This window comes from Leucopleurus acutus (genome assembly GCF_964270905.1).
Source record: "Leucopleurus acutus genome assembly, chromosome: 2".
Classification (NCBI taxonomy): Eukaryota; Metazoa; Chordata; class Mammalia; order Artiodactyla; family Delphinidae; genus Leucopleurus; species Leucopleurus acutus.
Genome location: NC_139143.1, coordinates 52,423,872 through 52,445,366, shown reverse-complemented (window position 1 = coordinate 52,445,366; position 21,495 = coordinate 52,423,872). Strand labels below are relative to the sequence as shown.

Genomic DNA, 21,495 nt, shown 5'->3' with positions numbered 1-21,495 from the left:
CAGTCTAGTCATATCATTTTGCCATGCCTCTTTGATCCTCGTATCTATAATTTACAGATTTGGACTTGAGTGTACTTTGGTATGTAAACATGCACTCCTACTGAAAGCATTTTTCAACTAGATGATAATTTTCTTGGGGTGACAGACATACGTATTAATGAATACGTTCCGCTGTACTGCATCTTTCCTACTAGATATTCAACACATGCTCATTAAATTTTTAAACCACCTCTATGAGTGAGCAAAATGACTTCTGGGTCTTTCAATTTGAATCTTTTCATTTCACACAGAGCCCCCGCCAGTCATCCAAGTGCCTAATAATGTTACAGTCGCTCCTGGAGAAAGAACACTTTTGACCTGTCTTGTCATCAGTGCAGTGGATTACAATCTAACCTGGCGGAGGAATGACAGAGATGTCAGGCTGGCAGATCCAGCAGGAATGAGGATCTTGGCCAACCTTTCCCTGGAGCTGAGGAGTGTGAAATTCAGCGATGCCGGAGAATATCACTGTGTGGTTTCCAGTGAAGGAGGATTATCGGCTGCATCGGTTTTCCTCACAGTGCAAGGTACTGTGTGCTTATGGTAACTTCTGAATTGTGGCGTCTTTCTGTCTTCCTTCTTTGATCTCTATTCCCTTAAGTTGTCTGTCTGAGGGTATCTACGCAAACAGTTACAGTTTTGAAAGATAGAATGCTTGTGGACCTTGAGGGTCTGAAGCTGACTAAACTGGAAACTAAAACATCACTAACAAATAGGTGACTTGAAAACAAACACAGCTAATCCTAGTAGTTGAAGACCTTTATTTTAAGCAAATAGAAATAGAAATTGTCTCTGGATGATTTAATGGTTTTAAATTCTCTCATTTATCCTGTGAACTTTAAAAAAAAACTAATTGTTAATAATTGATAAAAAACTTTTTTTCCCAATTTGAGTGCATTATTTGCATATTTAATTTACTTTTATGGTTTAATTCAGTTTTAAGATGTTTCTCATCTAGGTGAAATTTTATTGAAACTAGCAGAGCTGTTTTTACCTTATTTATGTTAGACACACACACACACACACACACACACACACGGTACTTACTGAAGGTAAGCTAATGGTAAGCCAAACTTGAATTGTCTATATAGACTAAATGATAGTTTCAGATAGCTGAAAACAAGTGCATTAACAATGTGGTCTACTCGCTACCATCAAATGAAGAAGTATCTCTTTCAATAGAATCATAATTGGCTTCTAAATGTCTCTAGAGTCTTAATGTAATGAACAACTTACTCTTGGCAGTTTTACACAGTTTAGCTGAAAGATTCGGTTGCTGCCTTAGCAGAATATTTCATTTCAAATCCTTGATGTGGGAGACTGATTGCTTTGGAATCGGGTCTGGCTCCTTGGTTGTGCTACTAGCAACAACTTTATAACATGCCTCAAGTAACACTGTCAGATGGTTTTTTAACATGGTGATCTAAGAGAGTGACCACTGAGTTTTGGAGGCTAGCTCTTGGAATGTTATTAATGGCAAAAAAGTGAAACTGCCATGAGACTTAATAAAATGGTTGACATCTGATTCTGGTTTTCTCGCTGTAGTTGAGATATATTCTGCAATCCGACTGTATGGCTGTGTGTCTTTTGTTAGCTGATCTGCTGAAACCTCTGGGGGAACATTACTTTTGTAAATGATTCACTGCATTTCTACGTGGTAAACTACCTAGATCATTTGAGTCAATACAAGTAGTAACTTGAGTTACTAGAGGTTTGGAAGTATTTTTACCAAACTGATTGTTTCAGATAGGATAAATGCTCATGGATTTCTGAAATGTGACCTTGGTTCTTTCCCTGGAGTCCCTTAGAATGGGATTGTAAAATAAAATCAGAGCCTTCCTTGTTTCCCCAGATTAACTTTTAATCCTTTAGTATTGTTTAGTCAATTTGAGTAGTGATTCTCAGACTTTCATGAATAAAGAATTATCCAAGGAACTTTTGAAAAAGCAGAAATTCTAACCCCACACCCAGAGATTCTGACTTCACAGGCCTGGTATAGGGCCTGGGGATCTGCATTTATAACAGACCTCTCAGGTGGTTTCAGGGACAACATTTTCCAAAACAGCATTTGAATCTATTCCAAAGTATGAATCCTATGATGTAGAAATGCATACTTCTAAAGGAAACCCTAAACTCTCTCCTTTCTGGTAAAATAGACTCATTATTATCTAATGATTTAAGTTCTGAGGTAAGATGTTACATAATGTACAAAATACAAATACAAAAAACACATGTCATTACATGATTACTGGCTAGCCTGTATAATCTCTAGTGGTGTAAATCTGTTTAGAGGCATTATTTTATGGCCTGTCTAGTTGGTCTTGAGTTTGAGGGAACAATTTTGATGAAAAATTTGTTTTAAAAATCTAACAAAAATATGTTCTAGAATTGATGGCACTGTTTAATAAAAAATAAGAGATTCTAGTTAACTGTAGCCATCTGATTATCTTATGGTTATACATTATTGAAAAGCAGTGGGTATTTGATGAAATAAACTGCTGTACCTAGGATTATAATTCCTGCGAATATGTTTGCTAACTATTGACATTGAATCATAAATTGTATATGAATTTCATTTTTATGCAGTTAAATGTTTTAAAAAATAAAAAATAGTTCAAGAAAGCTTAAAAGAGACAATAGTTACTTGGATTGAATATGCACTTTAAGAATATTTTTCTTGCTTACAGGGGAATCAGTAGCTTAATTTATAACCTCATTTATGTTATTCTGCCTCCACAGATCTGTTTGGAAACTGTTTCTATCTGGAATACTTCTTTAAAAAAATTATTTATTTTATTTATTTATTTTTGGCTGCATTGGGGCTTCGTTGCTGTACGCGGGCTTTCTCTAGTTGCGGCGAGCGGGGGCTACTTGTTGTTGCAGTACACGGGCTTCTCCCTGCGGTGGCTTCTCTTGTTGTGGAGCATGGGCTCTAGGCGTGAGGGCTTCAGTAGCTGTGGCACACAGGCTCAGTAGTTGTGGCTCACAGGCTCTAGAGCGCAGGCTCAGTAGTCCTGGCACATGGGCTTAGTTGTTCCGGGGCATGTGGGATCTTCCTGGACCAGGGCTCGAACCCGTGTCCCCTGCATTGGCAGGCAGATTCTTAACCACTGTGCCACCAGGGAAGTCCTGGAATACTTTTAAAAATTAAGCATCCAGATTTTACAAATTTTGGTAGTAGTTAGCAAGGATTTTCTGGTTAAAAATAGTATGTCTAGCTACTGCAACCTCTTCTCAATAACAGTAGAATATCTGTAAAGATCTCAAAAAGGCAAAACTGAACAATACTAAAAACCAGTTGCAATATACAGTGGCAAAAATTTGGGGAGGAATTTTATAGGTTATATATAAAGATTCTTATTTGTATAAATAAGTATATAGTCTTCACTTATATTTTAAGTTCAATGGAATGAAAATTTCAATCAGTGGTCCATCTTTTCTTATGTCCACATGAAAGCAGGGAGGATGTATCTCTGTTCCTTCATTTCATAGTTTGCTTCAGAAAGAAAATGTTACTCTTTAGGGAGCCAGCATGCTATCTCCTTAAACCTATCAATAGCTATAACCATCTAGTTAGGAAAACAGTAGGACAAGAAGGGGACAGGCAACCTGGCACCATGTAAAAAATTGGAACCTGAGATATGTTTCTCACCAAGTGAAAATATTTGGAAGCAAGAGAAACATTGATGGGTATGTCAGAAGGGATTTTAGAGACAAATGGTAGCAGAGGGGAGCATCCCATCTCAGCCAGAAGGGCATCATGGGTGAGAATCAGGTAAGGAGCTATGCACATCAGATTCTTAGCCACAGAGCTGCAAAGAGGGTTCAACTAGAACAAAAGTAGTTAGAGAATGAAGTTAGGTCCATTCAAACACTTTGTTGACTGACACTGAGTCTGGCGAGATGCCACATCATTTGAGGATTAATAAACAGAAGACTGTCAAAACAGATGCTGCAGAACAGGAAAAAATAAAGCATAGGACCTAAGAAAAAAATACTGGGGAATAAAACAAGGCGGGGAAAGACTTAGAAGAAATTGATGCTTTGAAAGTAGTAGTTTATTCTAAAGACTGGAAAAAAAATGTTTAGTGTCACAAGTCTTTCAGAAAGACCTATCCTCCTTTAAGTGGGAGTATATATTTATAAAGGAAGAACTGGCTAAGATGAAAGGACAATAGCAAGTGCGATGGAAGAAATAAAAAGGGATTTGATGTTAAAAATGCAATATTATAATTCAGTCTGAATCAGAAATACTGAAGAACAGAATTTGTACTACATATAATAAAATCAGGGATGTGCTGCATAAACTTGAGAAGTTCTTTCAGAATATTGAGGCAAAGGACTAAGACTCGAATAATATGATTTTTTAAGTGGAAATAAAAACAAAGAATGGAACTGTAAGGTTTATAGGTATATAACATATATAGGTACACAGCAAAGACAACTGAAACTAAAGAAATAGTCAAAGATATAATTGAAGAAAAGTGCACTAGGGAGGAAAAAAAAATTGTCCTGAGTGAGCAAATCAAGCAAGGTCAGTGAAGGGAGAACTTGATCTAGACACATCCTGGCTGAAATTTCAAATTACTATTATGAGGGGCAAAACTCCACAGTATACAGACTAAACCAATACATTGTAAACAGAGTGATAAAATCAGACTGGTGTCAAACTTCTCAGATATGCTCAAGCCTGGAAAGTAATTAAAGTGGATATCTGTCATATTTTGGCTCTTAGGGTCTGAACATTTCTGTAATTTGAAGAGGAATTATTTACTATCTTGGAAAACAAACTTACGGTTACCGGCGGGAAGGGGGGGCGATAAATTGGGAGATTGGATTTGACATATATACACTACTAAATATAAAATAGATAACTAATAAAGACCTACTGTACAGCACAGGGAACTCTACTCAATACTCTGTAATGACCTATATGGGAAAAGAATCTAAAAAAGAGTGGCTATATGTATCTGTGTAACAGATTCACTTTGCTGTACAGCAGAAAGTAACACAACATTGTAAATCAACTATACTTCAATTAAAAAAAAAAAAAAGGTGGAAAGCATATGAGATCAGATAATTACCTTTCCCTAAACCCTTGCAGGTCACATTACCTAGAGTCAGCCACTCAGATGTTCCTGTGAGATTTTAGTTCTTACTAAGACCATGGACATTTAAAAGACTTCAATTTTGGCAGCATCATGGAATTTTGAGTCCAGCAGCAGCAGAAGCAAATGTCCCAGTGGGCTTTTTCCATCACTCTAATTTCCCTCAGTGACTAATAGGCTCATTATCAATTTATCAGAAGAGCCTTGAAAAGAAATGCTGATCGCAGAAACTGTGGCTGTTCAGTCAGTCTCACTAATGAGCATGGGAGAATGTGAATGGGTTGATATGCTTATTTTATTATGAGAATTCCTTACTGTGGAGATCAAGGTATAACTAGACACAGGAAACTTTTCAGAAAACTCTGCTTACCTCAAGCAGGGTTTACCACAAGACTCAGAAGTACAGCTATGCAAACAAAATCACAATCAAATAAAACCCACACACAGTTCTGCTAGGAGGAAAAAAAAACTAGATTGATATATACAAAAATGTGATTGTTGGTGGCAATGGACGTATAAGTGACTTTTTACTTACGCTTTTCTGTACTTGAAAAAAGTATTCAATAGAAATGAATTATCTTAAACCTTTGTGTATATAGGACTATAAAAGTTTTGAAAATGCTGACATTAATTTTATTGGGGAGATCAAATTATGTGTGGGTATATGTTTTCTTTCTTTGCTAAATATTCTATAAATTTGCTTTATCGCTTTTATATTTAAAATAATTAAGATATAATTAAAGTAAATAGGAGATAATTAAAAAATAAGGAATAATTAAGAAAAATTCAGAAATAACGCCTCTCAAAAAGTGTCAAGTGAGAAATTTTGACACTACAAAAAAATCATATTTGAAAGCTTAAAGGTCTGGAATTTTATAGGATTATATCACAGAGTAATCTATTTTAAATCATTTCTGAGCCCAAGTGAGGTAAGAGAAAAAGGAGAAATGCAGAATATTAATTGATAATTACATTAGATTTTCTTATAACTAATAGTCCAGTAAGAGAATCATGAAAATCCCCTTAACTTTCCCCTTTGCAAGATTTTCACAGGAATAAATTTTGACTCATAGAAGTCTGTATCTATGTTTGAATAATAAAAATTGAATTTAATTAGCTCATCTATTTTCCTAGACATTTTAATACATTGAAGTCTTGGTAGTTAAGCTTTTTATTTTTGGAGGTTGACCTGAGACATGTATATGTCTGTTTCAGATACTAGTGCCATCTTTGTGGATTTCATTTAGATGAGATGAAATCGTATACTTAAAACTCCTAAATTGTTACTTGTTGTCAAAAGTTAATTTTATTCACTGCTTTGGTTCTTTGCTGTCTCAGTGTGAATCAGCACAAATGAATAAGATGCTCTGTTAAAATACTGGGTTTTGTTGTCTGTGGAATCCTAGGGATCTAATAAGGAGTGAGTTGGAGGCTTTTAGATTTGAAGGAAAATATTCTAGTGAAATTTTACATCAAGTATATCCTGCAGTGATATCCACGAAATGTGTGGTTTTCCTACAGAAATGTTTGCTTTCCTACTTCTTTCCAGGCTGACTGTAAACTTTATGAAGAGAAAAGTTTAATACTCACTTACTTTATCTGACGAATGTACTCTGCTGACTCCATGGTTAGGGGCAAGCTTCTGTTATAATACGATTCAATTCCATGCAGTAAAATGTATAAATAAATATTATGCATTTCATTCTTTTGTCTTTCATGCAAGGCATCTATGTGGTATATAGATCTTAGACCACTTTATTTGTAGATAGAAAGAATCATATTTCTCTAAAGCTTGGAAGACAGAAACATTTTTAAAATGTCTTTAAATAGAAGTTATAAGGAAGGGTAAAGAATTAGAGTTATTTACATTGTAAAAAGAAAAAAAGGGATGAGATGGCCTAATAAATACTTCAAGTATATGAGAAATTGTTATAAAGAAGCTTTCCAGCAAGGACATTTTAATTTCCAGCAAAAATGGACCATTAGAAAATGTGTATTAAGCCAAGCCTGATGGATTTAAGTGAGCTAGAAAGATGTCCAGATGTTGGAGAGGTTAAATGATGGACTGTGATAACTTTCACAGTTCAGGGACTGCTGGGAAGAGATAGAACAGACGAGGAATCAGCAAGCACTTCAATCCACTAAGTTATCCAAATCCAAATGAAGCACTTCAATCCACTGTTATCCATTTAAAAACTTTTGAGAATTCGTGACATACATTATGCCGTCTAACCCTCACAAATTGTGTGTATTTGTATCTGCGGAGTTAGTGGCTTGCCCTAGGTTACAAAGCCAGCAAGTGGCAAAGCCCAGATCTGGACTAGGTCTTTCCATCATTCTAAATAGTGTACAGAAATGCCTACACATGCTATGAACAGGTCTAAGGTACAGGTGGGTAGAAGAAAGTATAAAAAGAGAAAATAAATAAAGGGTGCTTGGGCTTCCCCGGTGGCGCAGTGGTTGAGAGTCCGCCTGCCGATGCAGGGGACACGGGTTCGTGCCCCGGTCCGGGAGGATCCCACATGCCGCGGAGCGGCTGGGCCCGCGAGCCATGGCCGCTGAGCCTGCGCGTCCGGAGCCTGTGCTCCGCAACGGGAGAGGCCACAACAGTGAGAGGCCCGCGTACTGCAAATAAAATAAATAGATCAAAAAAAAAAAGGGTCCTTGAGTATGAATAGGAAAGTGAGAGTACTGAAATAAATTTTTTTTAAATAGAAAAGATACAAAGTGTCTGCAAGTTCCTGGCACATGGGTAAAGAATAGCTGGAAATCTAAATCTAAATAAATAAATAAAAAGTTTGGTGAATCCTTTGACCTAAGTTCTGATAGAGCAGCTGGTAAGGAACAGCCTAGAGGAAAGAGAGAACTGGGAATATGCACACAGAGACCATGTAAGATGACTAGACTAATTACATTAGGGCAGGACCCAGTTTTCTTCAGTTTGGGGTCTTTAGTGCCTGACATAATATCTAGCACTTAGTTTTGTGTGCGTGAATGTCTGTGGGAAGACTGAATGAAAAGCAGAGTGCTTAGCTAGGCAAAGGAACTATTGCCAAGTCTGAAAAATCCTATGTCAGAACATGTAGTAAAAATTGACTTGATTCAGATTCCCTTGAAATGTTAATTAATGTTTCTTTGAGTTGCTGTTTTATAAATTAATGACGCAGCTAAAAAGCAAATTCTGTTTCTGAAGATTAGATATTTGTAATACGGGAAAAACGTAATGGCTTACTATTTTTATACATGAGGAAGGAGCTTTGATATTTGACTATTATGAATAAAAATTGAATTAGAGCTAGTACCCAAAATAGGAGTACTTATGGCTGCATCTGCAGAAGGGTAGGATATGTGAGGAACATTTGATTATTGAGACTGCAAAGCTGATAGATAGCTGTTATGTTGATGAGATCTTCATTGATGCTATTTCCCACAGCACTATCTAAATCATACTATGTCAGGTATATATTTTTTCCATAATAATGAAACCAATCCTGAAATGTATGAAGTGCCTTGACTTAAAACACATTTTTACAAAAGGTCAGAGGTGGTATCTTGTTTGTCCATTTGTTTATACATTTATTCGTTCAACCATGTATTCACCAAAAATTTAAATGTCAGACATTCTGCTCCTTGCTGAGGATATAAATGAGAAGAAAACAACATCCTTCCCCTCAGTAAGTCCATAGTAAAAAAAAAAAGGACATAACTAAATTTAAAAAATAAATAACTATTACCCAATGGGATAGGAACTTAACCAAGGTACTGTAGGAGCCTTGAATACTGTCTCAGTAATGAGTGGAGATTGAGAAGGGCTTCACACAGGAGATGGTGTCTGAGGTATCCACTGGAATATGAGTCAGCATTTGCCAGATAGAAGTCAGGAAAGTCTTTCTAGATGGAGAACCCTACACGTGCAAAGCCATGGAAAAATGAGGGCACAGAAATGTGAGCTTGCCGAGAGTAGAGGGTCTGACTGAGTTGGGAGCTTTGTCCTCACGAAGGTGTGATTTTCATTTTCCTGTGCTGTCTTCAGTAATCTTTTCAAAATATACATAGAAGGATCATATAGGTTTGTGGTTTTGTGATGTTGGTTCAGCAAAAGACAAGGTAATTGGGGAAAAAAAAGTGTTTGTAGTGATGCTCCATGGAGTTTAGGCTGGATAAAGAAAGAAGAGAGGGTTAAAGGCATGGTCTGATGGATTGGAATAAAAAAGAAGGTTCAAAGGAGTTGAGGCCATGATGAACTTGGAGAAGGGAAGTATGGGAGTCAGGAAGTGACAGCTGGAAGGATGGGAGGTTGTGACTCAAACGGGACTCCCAAGACTACATATTCTTCCAATCCCATTGTGGGTTGCTTCCCTGATAAGATAACTAAGGTAGCAGGTGGATTTGTCTAGCAAGATAAATTAATTACCAGATTTAAAAATCTTTCCTTCAAGAAGTGCTAGTTAGATCCAGTTTCATATACTTTTGATTCTATGCCTGTTGCATGATAATTTGTAAAAATAATCCCTGTTTTGTAAAATGTGCGGCCACATTTTTAAAAATATTTATTGTTTTTTTCAGAGCAGTTTTAGATTCACAGCAAAATTAAAACAAAGGTACAGAGATTTCCCATATGCCCCCTGCCCCAACACATGCACAATCTCTCCCATTATCAACATCTCCCACCAGAGTGGTACATTTGTTACAAGTGATGAACCTGCATTGACACATCATAATCAGCCAAAGTCCATAGTTTACATTAGAATTCATTTTTGGTGTTGTACAGTCTATGGGTTTGGACAAATGTATAATAACATGTATCATAGTAACCATACAGAGTATTTTCACTGCCTTAAAAATCCTCTCTTCTCTGCCTGTTCATCTGTTTTTCCCACCTTCCCAACTGCTGGAACCCTCTTATCTTATTACTATCTCCATAGTTTTGCCTTTCCCAAAATGTCATATCCTTGGAATCATTCAATAACTAGCCATTTCAGATTGGCTCCTTTCACTAAAATTCCTCCATGTCTTTTCATGGCTTGATAGCTCATTTCTTTTTAGCACTGAATAATATTCTGTTGTCTGAATGAACATAATCAGCTTTTTATAGTCAAAAGATATTCTTGCTATAATTGATTCTGAATCAGGAGATGCAAGTAGATATATGTAAAGCTTTAATAGTATCCTGCTAATATGCCAAGAAGTAATAATGGTAATTTGATACTTTTCTCCAAGTCAAATGAGAATGTTACGTCTAAGCTTTGGCCTTCCTCTTTAGTTTGGAAATTCTCTGATTTTGGAAAATTGTTATAAAGAGGACCCACTAAAAAAAGGCAATGTAATAGGCAATGTTAGTCATCATTTACTTGAAGATTTTCTTTTTAAAAAACTTTTATTGGAGTTACTTGATTTACAAGATTTTCTAAGTAAGAAAAAACTAAACTTTAAAAATTCTTTCCTCTGATCAACCATATTTATTGTCTTAATCTGTTTTAGCTAATCATCCAAAGAAACTCCTGAATTCATGGCTTCTTGTTAAGGAAAGAAAGTATATAGCATTAAATAGAAAAAATGTTAATGTATAAATAATCTTACATTAGGAATTACTTAAAATGGGTATAAAGGCAGCAAACATTTGATACATTTACATATTCTTATATCTTATATTGGAAAAATAAAAGTAAATTTTGAAGAAAAGAAATCTTGATGCATATTTGCCATTAAGATTTTGTCATTAAAATAGAATGTAGCCTAAATTTATCGTTGTTTGTCTCTGAAATTATTGCCTTTCTCTTATTAACTGAATTTTATAACCACACTGGAATTTGGGTGTGGAATTTTTTTGCAAATCTAGCATGTAACTGTCAATATTTAGTCTTTGCCTGTGTGTTCTATTGCCACTGTACCCACTTACTGGTAAGTCAAAGAATTAGCGACCTTCTCTCTTGCTCTCTAGTCCAGCACTGTCCAGTAAAACTTTATATAATGATGGAAATGTTGTGTATCTGTGCTGTCCCACATAACAGCTACTAGCTGTATGTGTCAACTTAGCACCTGAAATATGGCTAATGCACCTAAGGAGCTTGTTTTGAAATTTGACTTATTTTTGGAAATTTTAAATTTGAATTTAAATAGGCATGTAGCTAGTGGAGACAGCTCCAGTTTTTCTGGAGAAAAAAGAAAGGCAGAAAAAGCAAGAACCGAAGTCTTAGGAAACTTATTTCTACTGCCCTGTAGACTAACCATTATCGTAATTCATTTGAATTATTGCCATTCAGGAATAATTCTACCGTTTTGGGAAAGTTGTAGCCAGGTCTTCCTATTTTCATTGATGAGATTTCATTTGGAAATGTTGCATTTGATTCCATATCTTTGGAATTTCAGTGGCCCTTGCCTCTTTCCCAGGCCATTGATACCTGTTCTCGTTGGTTTTGATCATTTGGCTGATTGGTTAGTTTTAAGTTTTCCTCCTTTGCTGTTTGGAAAGACTCCCTGGCCACTTATGCAAACTGTCTAGTAGTCCTGGAAAAACTTAAAAATATTAAAATATATTCCATTGCCATTTCTTTTTTTTTTAACATCTTTATTACAGTATAATTGCTTTAAAATGTGTGTTAGTTTCTGCTTTATAACGAAGTGAATCAGTTATACATATACATATGTTCCCATATCTCTTCCCTCTTGTGTCTCCCTCCCTCCCACCCTCCCTATCCCACCCCTCCAGGCGGTCACAAAGCACCGAGCTGATCTCCCTGTGCTATGCAGCTGCTTCCCACTAGCTATCTACCTTACGTTTGGTAGTGTATATATGTCCATGCCTCTCTCTCGCTTTGTCACACCTTACTCTTCTCCCTACCCATATCCTCAAGTCCATTCTCTAGTAGGTCTAGTAGGACACAGTCTTTATTCCTGTCTTACCCCTAGGTTCTTCATGATAGTTTTTTTTTTTTCTTAAATTCCATATATATGTGTTAGCATACGGTATTTGTCTCTCTCTTTCTGACTTACTTCACTCTGTATGACAGACTCTGGATCTATCCACCTCATTACAAATAGGTCAGTTTTGTTTCTTTTTATGGCTGAGTAATATTCCATTGTATATATGTGCCACATCTTCTTTATCCATTCATCCGATGATGGACACTTAGGTTGTTTCCATCTCCGGGCTATTGTAAATAGAGCTGCAGTGAACATATTGGTACATGACTCTTTTTGAATTCTGGTTTTCTCAGGGTATATGCCCAGTCGTGGGATTGCTGGGTCATATGGTAATTCTATTTTTAGTTTTTTCAGGAACCTCCATACTGTTCTCCATAGTGGCTGTATCAGTTTACATTCCCACCAACAGTGCAGGAGGGTTCCCTTTTCTCCACGCCCTCTCCAGCATTTATTGTTTGTAGATTTTTTGATGATGGCCATTCTGACTGGTGTGAGGTGATACCTCATTGTAGTTTTGATTTGCATTTCTCTAATGATTAGTGATGTTGAGCGTCCTTTCATGTGTTTGTTGGCATTTCTACTGATTGAAGATTCAGGAAAAGTTAAGTGAGCAAGCACATCTATCCATTGTAAATCATTCTTAGTGAAATTTTGTTACTCTCATTATGCAAGCTTCACACTTAAAAGTTAGCTACCATCAGAACTAGCTAGAGTTACCTTCCTAATCAGAAACTGAAGTAATGCATTTTAGAACAATGCCAATACGTTTTAAATAAGCTTATTGAGGTAAATCAGTAGGTACACATCTGTTAAAACAGGACACAGCAACTACTAATTACAATTCTCAGCAGGCTCAGTAATAGTCATTATGTAACCTTTTGAAGTTAGCTTTTTCTATAGTAAATACAGATATTTAGAAGGGTCAGAGATTCTGTAAAATACATTTTCAGGCTGTAGGATTCAATGGAACCTAGGTTCAGTAATTAAACACTAATTACTTTCCAATTTCTCATGTAGCATGGCTTGATGTTAGACCATGCAACATTTTAAGGGAATATATTCTCCGCAATGAAAAATATTTTGGGGAACAGTTGTAAAACAGTTCTAATATGTTTTCAGAAATATAAGTCAATTAGGTGGTTGGGCTGAAAGTAGGTTTAAACAGTCTCCAAAATGAGGATCGTTACTTAGCTTTTATGGAGAGAACTCAAGTAAGAAAGGAAACTTAATACTAAAAACTAGTTAATGGAGTATCTTTCTTCTCATCAGAGTCTTAATTCCTCATGACATAAAGTTTATCATTAGGAACATTTAGAAGCCTGGGAATCTTATATCACAGAGATCTATTGATAGCCTTGAAATACTTTTTGTCCAGAATGTAATTTAATGCCTATTTAAACAACAGCAATTGATAATCAGTTGTTCCACTAGGTTCCTTTTGGGCGCAAATCCTTTTGGAGTTGGGAAATAAAAGGTTCTAAAACTTTGTAACCCTATTTCTTTTGCACACAAAAAGGTTTTGAGATAAAAATCCTTTCATGGTTGATTCTGTTAATCTAATTTGCTTTTTGGGGTAACAAAAGCTCTAGACCAGGAAGTAGGGTACTTGAGATCTATTTTCAGGAATCATGCCTTATTTCTCTCTCTCTCTTTCTCTCTGTCTCTCTCTGTCTCTCTGTTCTTTACCCCCAGGCCACACAAACACAGTGCATCAGTTTTTAAAATTGAATTTCCCACATCCTTTTTATTTATGGACACCTATATGGGACACATTTTCTATGTGACACTGGTGCTGGAATCAGCGGATGATTGGCTATGCTAATAGGGATCAGAGTGAATGATCTAATGGGAAATTTAGAGTTCAAATGGAATTATCCCAGTTGTAATGATATTTTTCGGCTGAGGCGCCTCTCACTTTCCCTATGCATGGGTTAGTTCACTTCTTCACTACCTCTCACATCACTCCCTTTCTTGTTATCTCCATTGGCACCACCCTCATCCCCCTCGTGATTCACATGCCTAAACTAAATCCATAAAAATCCTCTTTTTAGGGGCTTCCTTTCTTCTGATTTTGTTGCCCCTCTCTACTCCATAGTACCATCAGGTGAAATTTCCCTAAATATCGCTTTGTATCCATCTAGTCAAACCCTTTTTGTGGTTTCCTAATTACCCCAGAATAAAATTTACACCCCTCAGTCCTCCACAGGCTGACCCTTTCATAATACTTTCAACATTTGATCTTCACCCTTTATCCACATAAAACCATGTATGGATAAGCAAAAAGAAATAAAAATGTTTCCTTTCAATACATGAAAACTGTTTACCTTAAAATAATTAGATATTCATATATTTATCCATCATTCATGTTTCCTTAATATGGATAACTGAATACTTGAACTTGCTGTTTAGGCTTCACTTCTAATTATTGATTAAAAGTAGAGAAACTGGTAGATAATTCTTTTGTCCATAAAATATTACTGATGCTGCTTCATTTTATATGTCTGAGTAGTATCAGGTAAATAATTTTTGGTGTCATATATGAGGTTTGAATTTTCTTTGTATTAAATTTCTCAAAAAGATGGATAGGTACTACACTTATCCTGTCTTCTGTCTCCAGAATTGAGTTTTTGATGGCCACTGAATGTTTTCTGTCAAGCTCCGTATGTTCATTGTACCTTCAGTGAATTTCTGTTTCCTAGTGCTTCAACTCTAGCCCCTGCCCTGTTATTTTCCGTCCCTCCATAATTTACCCCAACTCCACTTCTCATACTTGAGTCACAGGGGCGTTCTGACTGCCTCCAAACTACTTCATTCTCATTCTAGTTCTGTGACTTAGCTCGTAGGGTTGTTTGACTTTAATGTCCTCTACCTATATCCTCCTTATAATGCTAAGCCCCTCTCATAAAACACCTCCTTTCTGAAAATTGTTGGCTGCTTTTCTCTGGTATCCTGTAGAACTTTTATTTAATTTTTTACCACACAAGTCTGCACTTAGTCATGATCAATTTCATATGTCTGGTTGTTTTTCCCCAATCATATTATACGCACTGTGTGATACTTATTGCCCTTTTTTTTAAAAAAAATCATAATGCCTTGCACAGAGAGAAAACCACAATTGTACCCAATGGATGTGTGCTCCTTAATTGCTGAATGGACCTCAAAGTGACAATAGCAGACTATAAGGAAAACTGGGGTCACCGACCTTATCTTTCATGTTTCCATGTTAACTTCAGTGGCTCATTTGAATCACGTCAACAATTTTAGATTTCATTATATAAGTACTTTATTTTCCTGTTATAGCACAGGACAGCATATGGCTGCTTACATTTAAAACCATATTTTACAACAAAATCTGATAATTACCTGGTGAAAATATTTATACAGATATTATTTTTGAAGTAGTGTTTAAACTAGTTCACCCTAATTTAAGAATTCTGTCAGGTGACTTTTGCAAAACTTTGTGAAATCGGCCAGAACAGTTTATCACTTTTAAGGTGGCACAGCGGCCGCTAAATTTCCAAATGCTTGTATTGGTCAGGCTTAGGAATAAAAATCAGAATAAGTGTAGTGGTATTTATGTATATGATGTGACCTTAAACTTTTGTTTAAAACAGACTCTCTTCTGTTGATTCCATTGACTGCTCCTTTATGAGGATGATTTTTGAAGCTGAAGATGAACACAGGTGTCCTGGTTAAATTTGAGTGTATTCAGTGTAGAGCTGACATTTCTTCCATAATCACGTGCTGCCACATGGAACGCAAAGGGCCAGACAAAGCCTCCTTTCCTCCTTCTATGTCTGTATGAACATGAGAAGTATTAATTTGTCTTCTGTGGTGTCAGGAAAGGGTAGATGTCTGTCACTAATTAGTCTAGGTCACTAGAGAGAATTTAGCAACAAAAAAGGAAATAGTTTTCAAACTGATTGATGAAGTAAGTCCCTAATGACCAGAATTACTTCACTAAGAATGAAATTGATATTATCATAACCATATGTTCATTACATCATCATTACTCTTTTTTAACATGTGCCAGGTGACATAGGTATTGGTGAGTTTTTTTTCCATCAGTAAAACGAAATTTATCTATTTTTATTGAAATTTCTAATACATTTTGAGTGTCTAGAAACATCTCAAATTTCAGAAGAATAGAATAATATGTAATAAGTATTATTTATTACTAGGATGTGTAACCTAAATACTGTACGCAAGTGTGAGAATTGTGATCAAGTTTCATGTGTAAATGTCTAGATAATACATTTGTACACATATATTGTAAATACTGTATACTTACTTTATCATTCTTTGTCATACTTTACCATATAATGGAATATAATAGCAAAAATTACATAGTGCCTACTATGTGTCAGGAATTTTTTAAGTGTTTTATGTATTAGTTTAGCTAATCCACAATGACCCTATGAGTTAGATACCATTATTATTATTTTTTTACACAAAGGTAAAAACACTCATCTTGATTTTTTTTTGAATTTTATTTTATTTTTTTTTATACAGCAGGTTCTTAATAGTTATCTATTTTATACATATTAGTGTATAGATACCATTATTATCTCCATTGAAGTATAAACCAGATACCATGGATTATTTAACCATTTTGAGCCTTAGTTTTTTTATCTGTAAAATGGCAGTAATATTTCATAGGGTTATTGAGAAAAATAAGTGATGGGTCTAGAGTTAGATTCTTGGCACATAGATACTCATTAACTTCTGCCCACCTTTCTATTTCAATGAACTGACTACTAGAAAGAGATTTAGTTCCTAATTGTACATAATATGTCTTTGTATGCAATATTCTGTGAGATCTTTGAGGTCATAAAGTGTCAGAAATACAGTAGGTACTCAATGAATGTTTGTTTTGTGAAAGAATGAAAGCCCAAAGAAGGTTGCCCAAGTACTGTAAATATACCAGTGTTGAAAAATATTTTAAATTATTGCTTAAGTAATTCAAATCATTACCATTGTCTGATTAATTTGTTGATGGGAATTAAATCACCTTGAAGAAAAAGGCCTTATTAGGTCTTGTCTTTGAGAGTTTCCTGCCAGAGGCATAGCAGCAACAAATCAGACCCAATTGACCTGCCTAACAGGAAATATGCGTCTTGCGTATGAAGGTGATGTTGGAGATTTTCAAGTTAGGTGAGATTTTTTTTTTTTTTTAACATCTTTATTGGAGTATAATTGCTTTACAATGGTGTGTTAGTTTCCGCTTTATAACAAAGTGAATCAGCTATACATATACATATGTTCCCATATCTCTTCCCTCTTGCGTCTGCCTCCCTCCCACCCTCCCTATCCCACCCCTCTAGGTGGTCACAAACCACCAAGCTGATCTCCTTGTGCTATGCGGCTGCTTCCCACTAGCTATCTATTTTACATTTGGTAGTGTATATATGTCCATGCCACTCTCTCACTTTGTCACAGCTTACCCTTCCCCCTCCCCGTATCCTCAAGTCCATTCTCTAGTAGGTCTGTGTCTTTATTCCTGTCTTACCCCTAGGTTCTTCATGACCTTTTTTTTTTTTTCTCTTAGATTCCATGTATATGTGTTAGCATACGGTATTTATTTTTCTGTTTCTGACTTACTTCACTCTGTATGACAGACTCTAGGTCCGTCCACCTCACGACAAATAACTCAATTTCATTTCTTTTTATGGCTGAGTAATATTCCATTGTATATATGTGCCACATCTTCTTTATCCATTCATCTGTTGATGGACACTTAGGTTGCTTCCATCTCCTGGCTATTGTAAATAGAGCTGCAGTGAACATATTGGTACATGACTCTTTTTGAATTCTGGTTTTCTCAGGGTATATGCCCAGTAGTGGGATTGCTGGGTCGTATGGTAGTTCTATTTTTAGTATTTTAAGGAACCTCCGTACTGTTCTCCATAGTGGCTGTATCAATTTACATTCCCACCAACAGTGCAAGAGTGTTCCCTTTTCTCCACACCCTCTCCAGCATTTATTGTTTCTAAATTTTTTGATGATGCCCATTCTGACCGGTGTGAGATGATATCTCATTGTAGTTTTGATTTGCATTTCTCTTTTATCTTCCTTGGTCTTTGTAGTCAGAGCAATGGCTGTTTTCATGCTCTCTTATAATGCATTTTGCAACCTGAGCATTAATGCTATGTAAAGACACCTAAGTCTTAAAGTAGTAGTTTTTATTCTTAGTATCCTAATTTATGTTTAACATTTTAAAATCATTGGTGATGAATTATAAAAACTCACATATTTTTCTTTCGTTATGGTTCAAATATAAAGAATGAATTAATGCCTTAATACCTAATAGAGTGCCATGTTCCCGTTGCTTTGGCTAATGAACAGCAAGTTGTTATTTATGATGGTGGTGCAGATGGTTAGTGTTGGTGATGATAATGGTGATGATTGTGATGCTGAAATGAGACTGAAAACCAACTGAGAATGGATTACTTCTCCTTAAAGCCTAAAATTGGACTCTGGACTTTGATGGAGTTGAACTATGGTTCTTCAATACCTTGTCCTTGCTCCATTACAACGACTTTTTAAGAACAAGTTGAGCTTTTTTCTAGGGGTTAAAAGAAATCTAACAGTTGAAATAATTATAGTATAATTATATATATATATATTATATATATAATATATATTATATATATTATATAATAAATATAGAGGTCTATTATATCCTTATTTAACGTAATCAGGTAAAGCCTGAATCATTCTGATGATCTTTATTCCACTGTTATTTGGTTGAAATCCCATTATGCTTCCCTGTGTTTGTTCATGTCCTTTCTAATTTTATTATCAGGAGAAATATTCTTTCCAGAGCAGTGGTAAATTTCTCACCTTCTGTGGGATGATGTCATCCCATCTGTATGTTGCACACAGACTTATTTCATGACCCTGAGCAGCACCCTATACCCAGGCATTATTTGAGAAATGACCTCTTAGCTCTCTACATCCTGGCTTGGGTAACTGACATTTATTTTCACTTTAATATGTGAACTACAGAGCCTACCAGTGGGATTCTCGCTGGGAGATATGCCAAACCAATTCTGGCAGACGGCATTGGAAGGCATCATGTTTAGACAGAATTCCCAAGGGCTGCCGAGTCTTTGCAGCAATCCTATGTCAAAATGAGGTAGACATGAAAAAGCTTTTATTTTAGGAAGGTGGGAATAAATGTGGGTATTCAAAAAATTCCAAAGAAAAACAACTGTTCATTTTTTTCCACCTCTTCCCCTAAAGATTGTCTGCAGCATCCCCACATGTGTAGTACTCCAGCATTTCAGAATTGATGGACTCCAGATGCAATCACAATTTGAACTTACTGGCCATGGCCAGTCTGCCCTTGGCCTCACATGTTTCTTTAGCCCTATGTTCACCAAGAAGAAACCATGGAATAATGAGTCTGTCAACCAAGTCCACTGGCTGGAAAAATCCTTTAAACATTAACTTCAAAGGCAAACGTTATTTGAAAAACACAGTGTAAACAGGAGAAAAAAGAAGGGCGATTATAAGCTGCTAGCAATTAGGCACTAATTTGGTTTGTTCCATTCTTTAGCTGCCCAGTTCAGCAGCATCATTTGTATCTCTTTCAAATGTTTGGGGATTCCTCTTAGGAAACCAAACCACAGTTTGCAGACTAACTTATAATAAAGGTACATCATAAATATATCCAGATCTAACTGACTAACTGAATTCTCAATTTCCTTTATAGTAAAAACCCAATTGAATGGAAAGCTGACACCATGTCTGTTTGGCTCATCAGTGTATCCCTGTAAGTTAGCACAGAGCCTGGAACATCATAATTGTGCAAAAAGCACATTATTGAATTAATTTATTTTTGTTAATACTCATGACATCTATTTCAAAAATTGTGGAAATGAATTTATTTCTAGCTGATTGAGTGGGGGATATGTACACTAAGTAAGTTATTTAAACTACCAGTTATAAAATAAATAAGTCACAGGTATATAATGTACAGCACAGGGAATATAGTCAATATTATAACAATTTTGTATGGTGCCTAATCTATATAAATAACTAATCACTGTGTTATACACCTGAAGTTATTATAATATTATGAGTAAATTATACTTCAATAAAATAAAAAAATAAACAGTCTTTAAAGAGAAAGAAAATGATTAAATATTTCTTTGATGGTACCTTCTTTGATGATTAATTCTTACTCTGTAGTAGTATAGATGTAAAACATATAATTGATTAGACCAGATATATCAACATCCCAGCTACCCCAGAGAATTCTTGTATTCTTTTTGACAATAAATTTCTGATTTAATATTTCATTTTCAAAAGTCTTTTTTCTGCTGTAGAAGTGGAATGCAATAGGCACTTGGATATTTTGTAAGTTGAGGTCTTATGAATCCATGGGCATGAGGCAAATGATCAGTATAGCAGGATCTCCAGAGGCCAGCAGGCATAAAAATTCTCAGAGCCAAGTTACATTTTAGGAATGACCTGTATTCCATCAATGGCTTTAAGTGTCTTTCATTTACAAGTCACTGCATAACATGAAAGAGATGTTATGTACTGTGGAATATATTGGAAATGGAATAATAAGAAAGACATGGTCTCGACCTCAGCAAACTTACAATCAAACAAATAAAAAGGGAAAGAGCAACTCAAAACAGGCAGCAGTCAGGACAAGATTGGCTCCAAACCTATGTTCACTAGATAGAAAGTAGCAAAAGGCCCAATATAGAGACTTTGCCTGAAAACAGGTTTATATTGAAGTTCCAGATGAGCAGATGGAAACCAGTAGTCAGCTAGTGGGAGCAAAGTAGCAAGGGGCCCCATAGTAACCAGTGGAGATGCAGAAACACAACACTGGGATCAGATTCATTTTACTCTCAAAAGCAATTTACCTCCCGTGCTTTCATTACTTTTGGTTTCTCTCTTGCACTGATTGGACCAGATCTCTGATAGGGGTTATCCAAAGAGCTCCTCTCCAGCCAGAGCCCAAGGAGGGAGCCTGAGGCCAGTGCCATCGAGGCTCCAAGGGGGCCACCATACATGCACGATCCCAGCGCGGCCTTGGCCATGGAACTCTGGCCTTGGCTGACTGCACACTGCTGCAGCTGCTGCTCCTGTTGCTGCTTGTGCAGCTGAGCTGCACGGCCAGGTTCTAAGCCAAGATCACCCTGTACTGCATGCACTGCTTTATTGTCATCACCGTGGCCGTGGTCACCTGCCTGCTGTGTCACCGTGGCCAGATAGTGGAGAATGTGAGCATTATCAGTTGGCGCATCCAGTCCTTCAAGTACATATACTGCATTCACTTTGAGATTAAGGGCCGCCAGAAGCCGGAGGGGGACCACCCCTGTGTCATCATCTCTAACCACCAGAGCATCCTGGGCATAGTGGTCTCATGGAGGCCCTTCCTGAATGCAGATTGCCAAGCAGG

General features: G+C 36.2%; 1 protein-coding gene across 1 annotated transcript in view; it reads left to right on the top strand.

The window, feature by feature from the left end:
• Positions 1–21,495, top strand: part of HMCN1 (hemicentin 1) — a gene marked incomplete at its 3' end in the record, with an annotated part of 530,768 nt that overhangs the window by 213,265 nt on the left and 296,008 nt on the right. Inside the window, exon 11 of the mRNA XM_082833486.1 lies at positions 291–566. Coding sequence (XP_082689612.1) covers positions 291–566 — 276 coding nt within the window. The remainder of the gene's footprint in view (positions 1–290; positions 567–21,495) is intronic.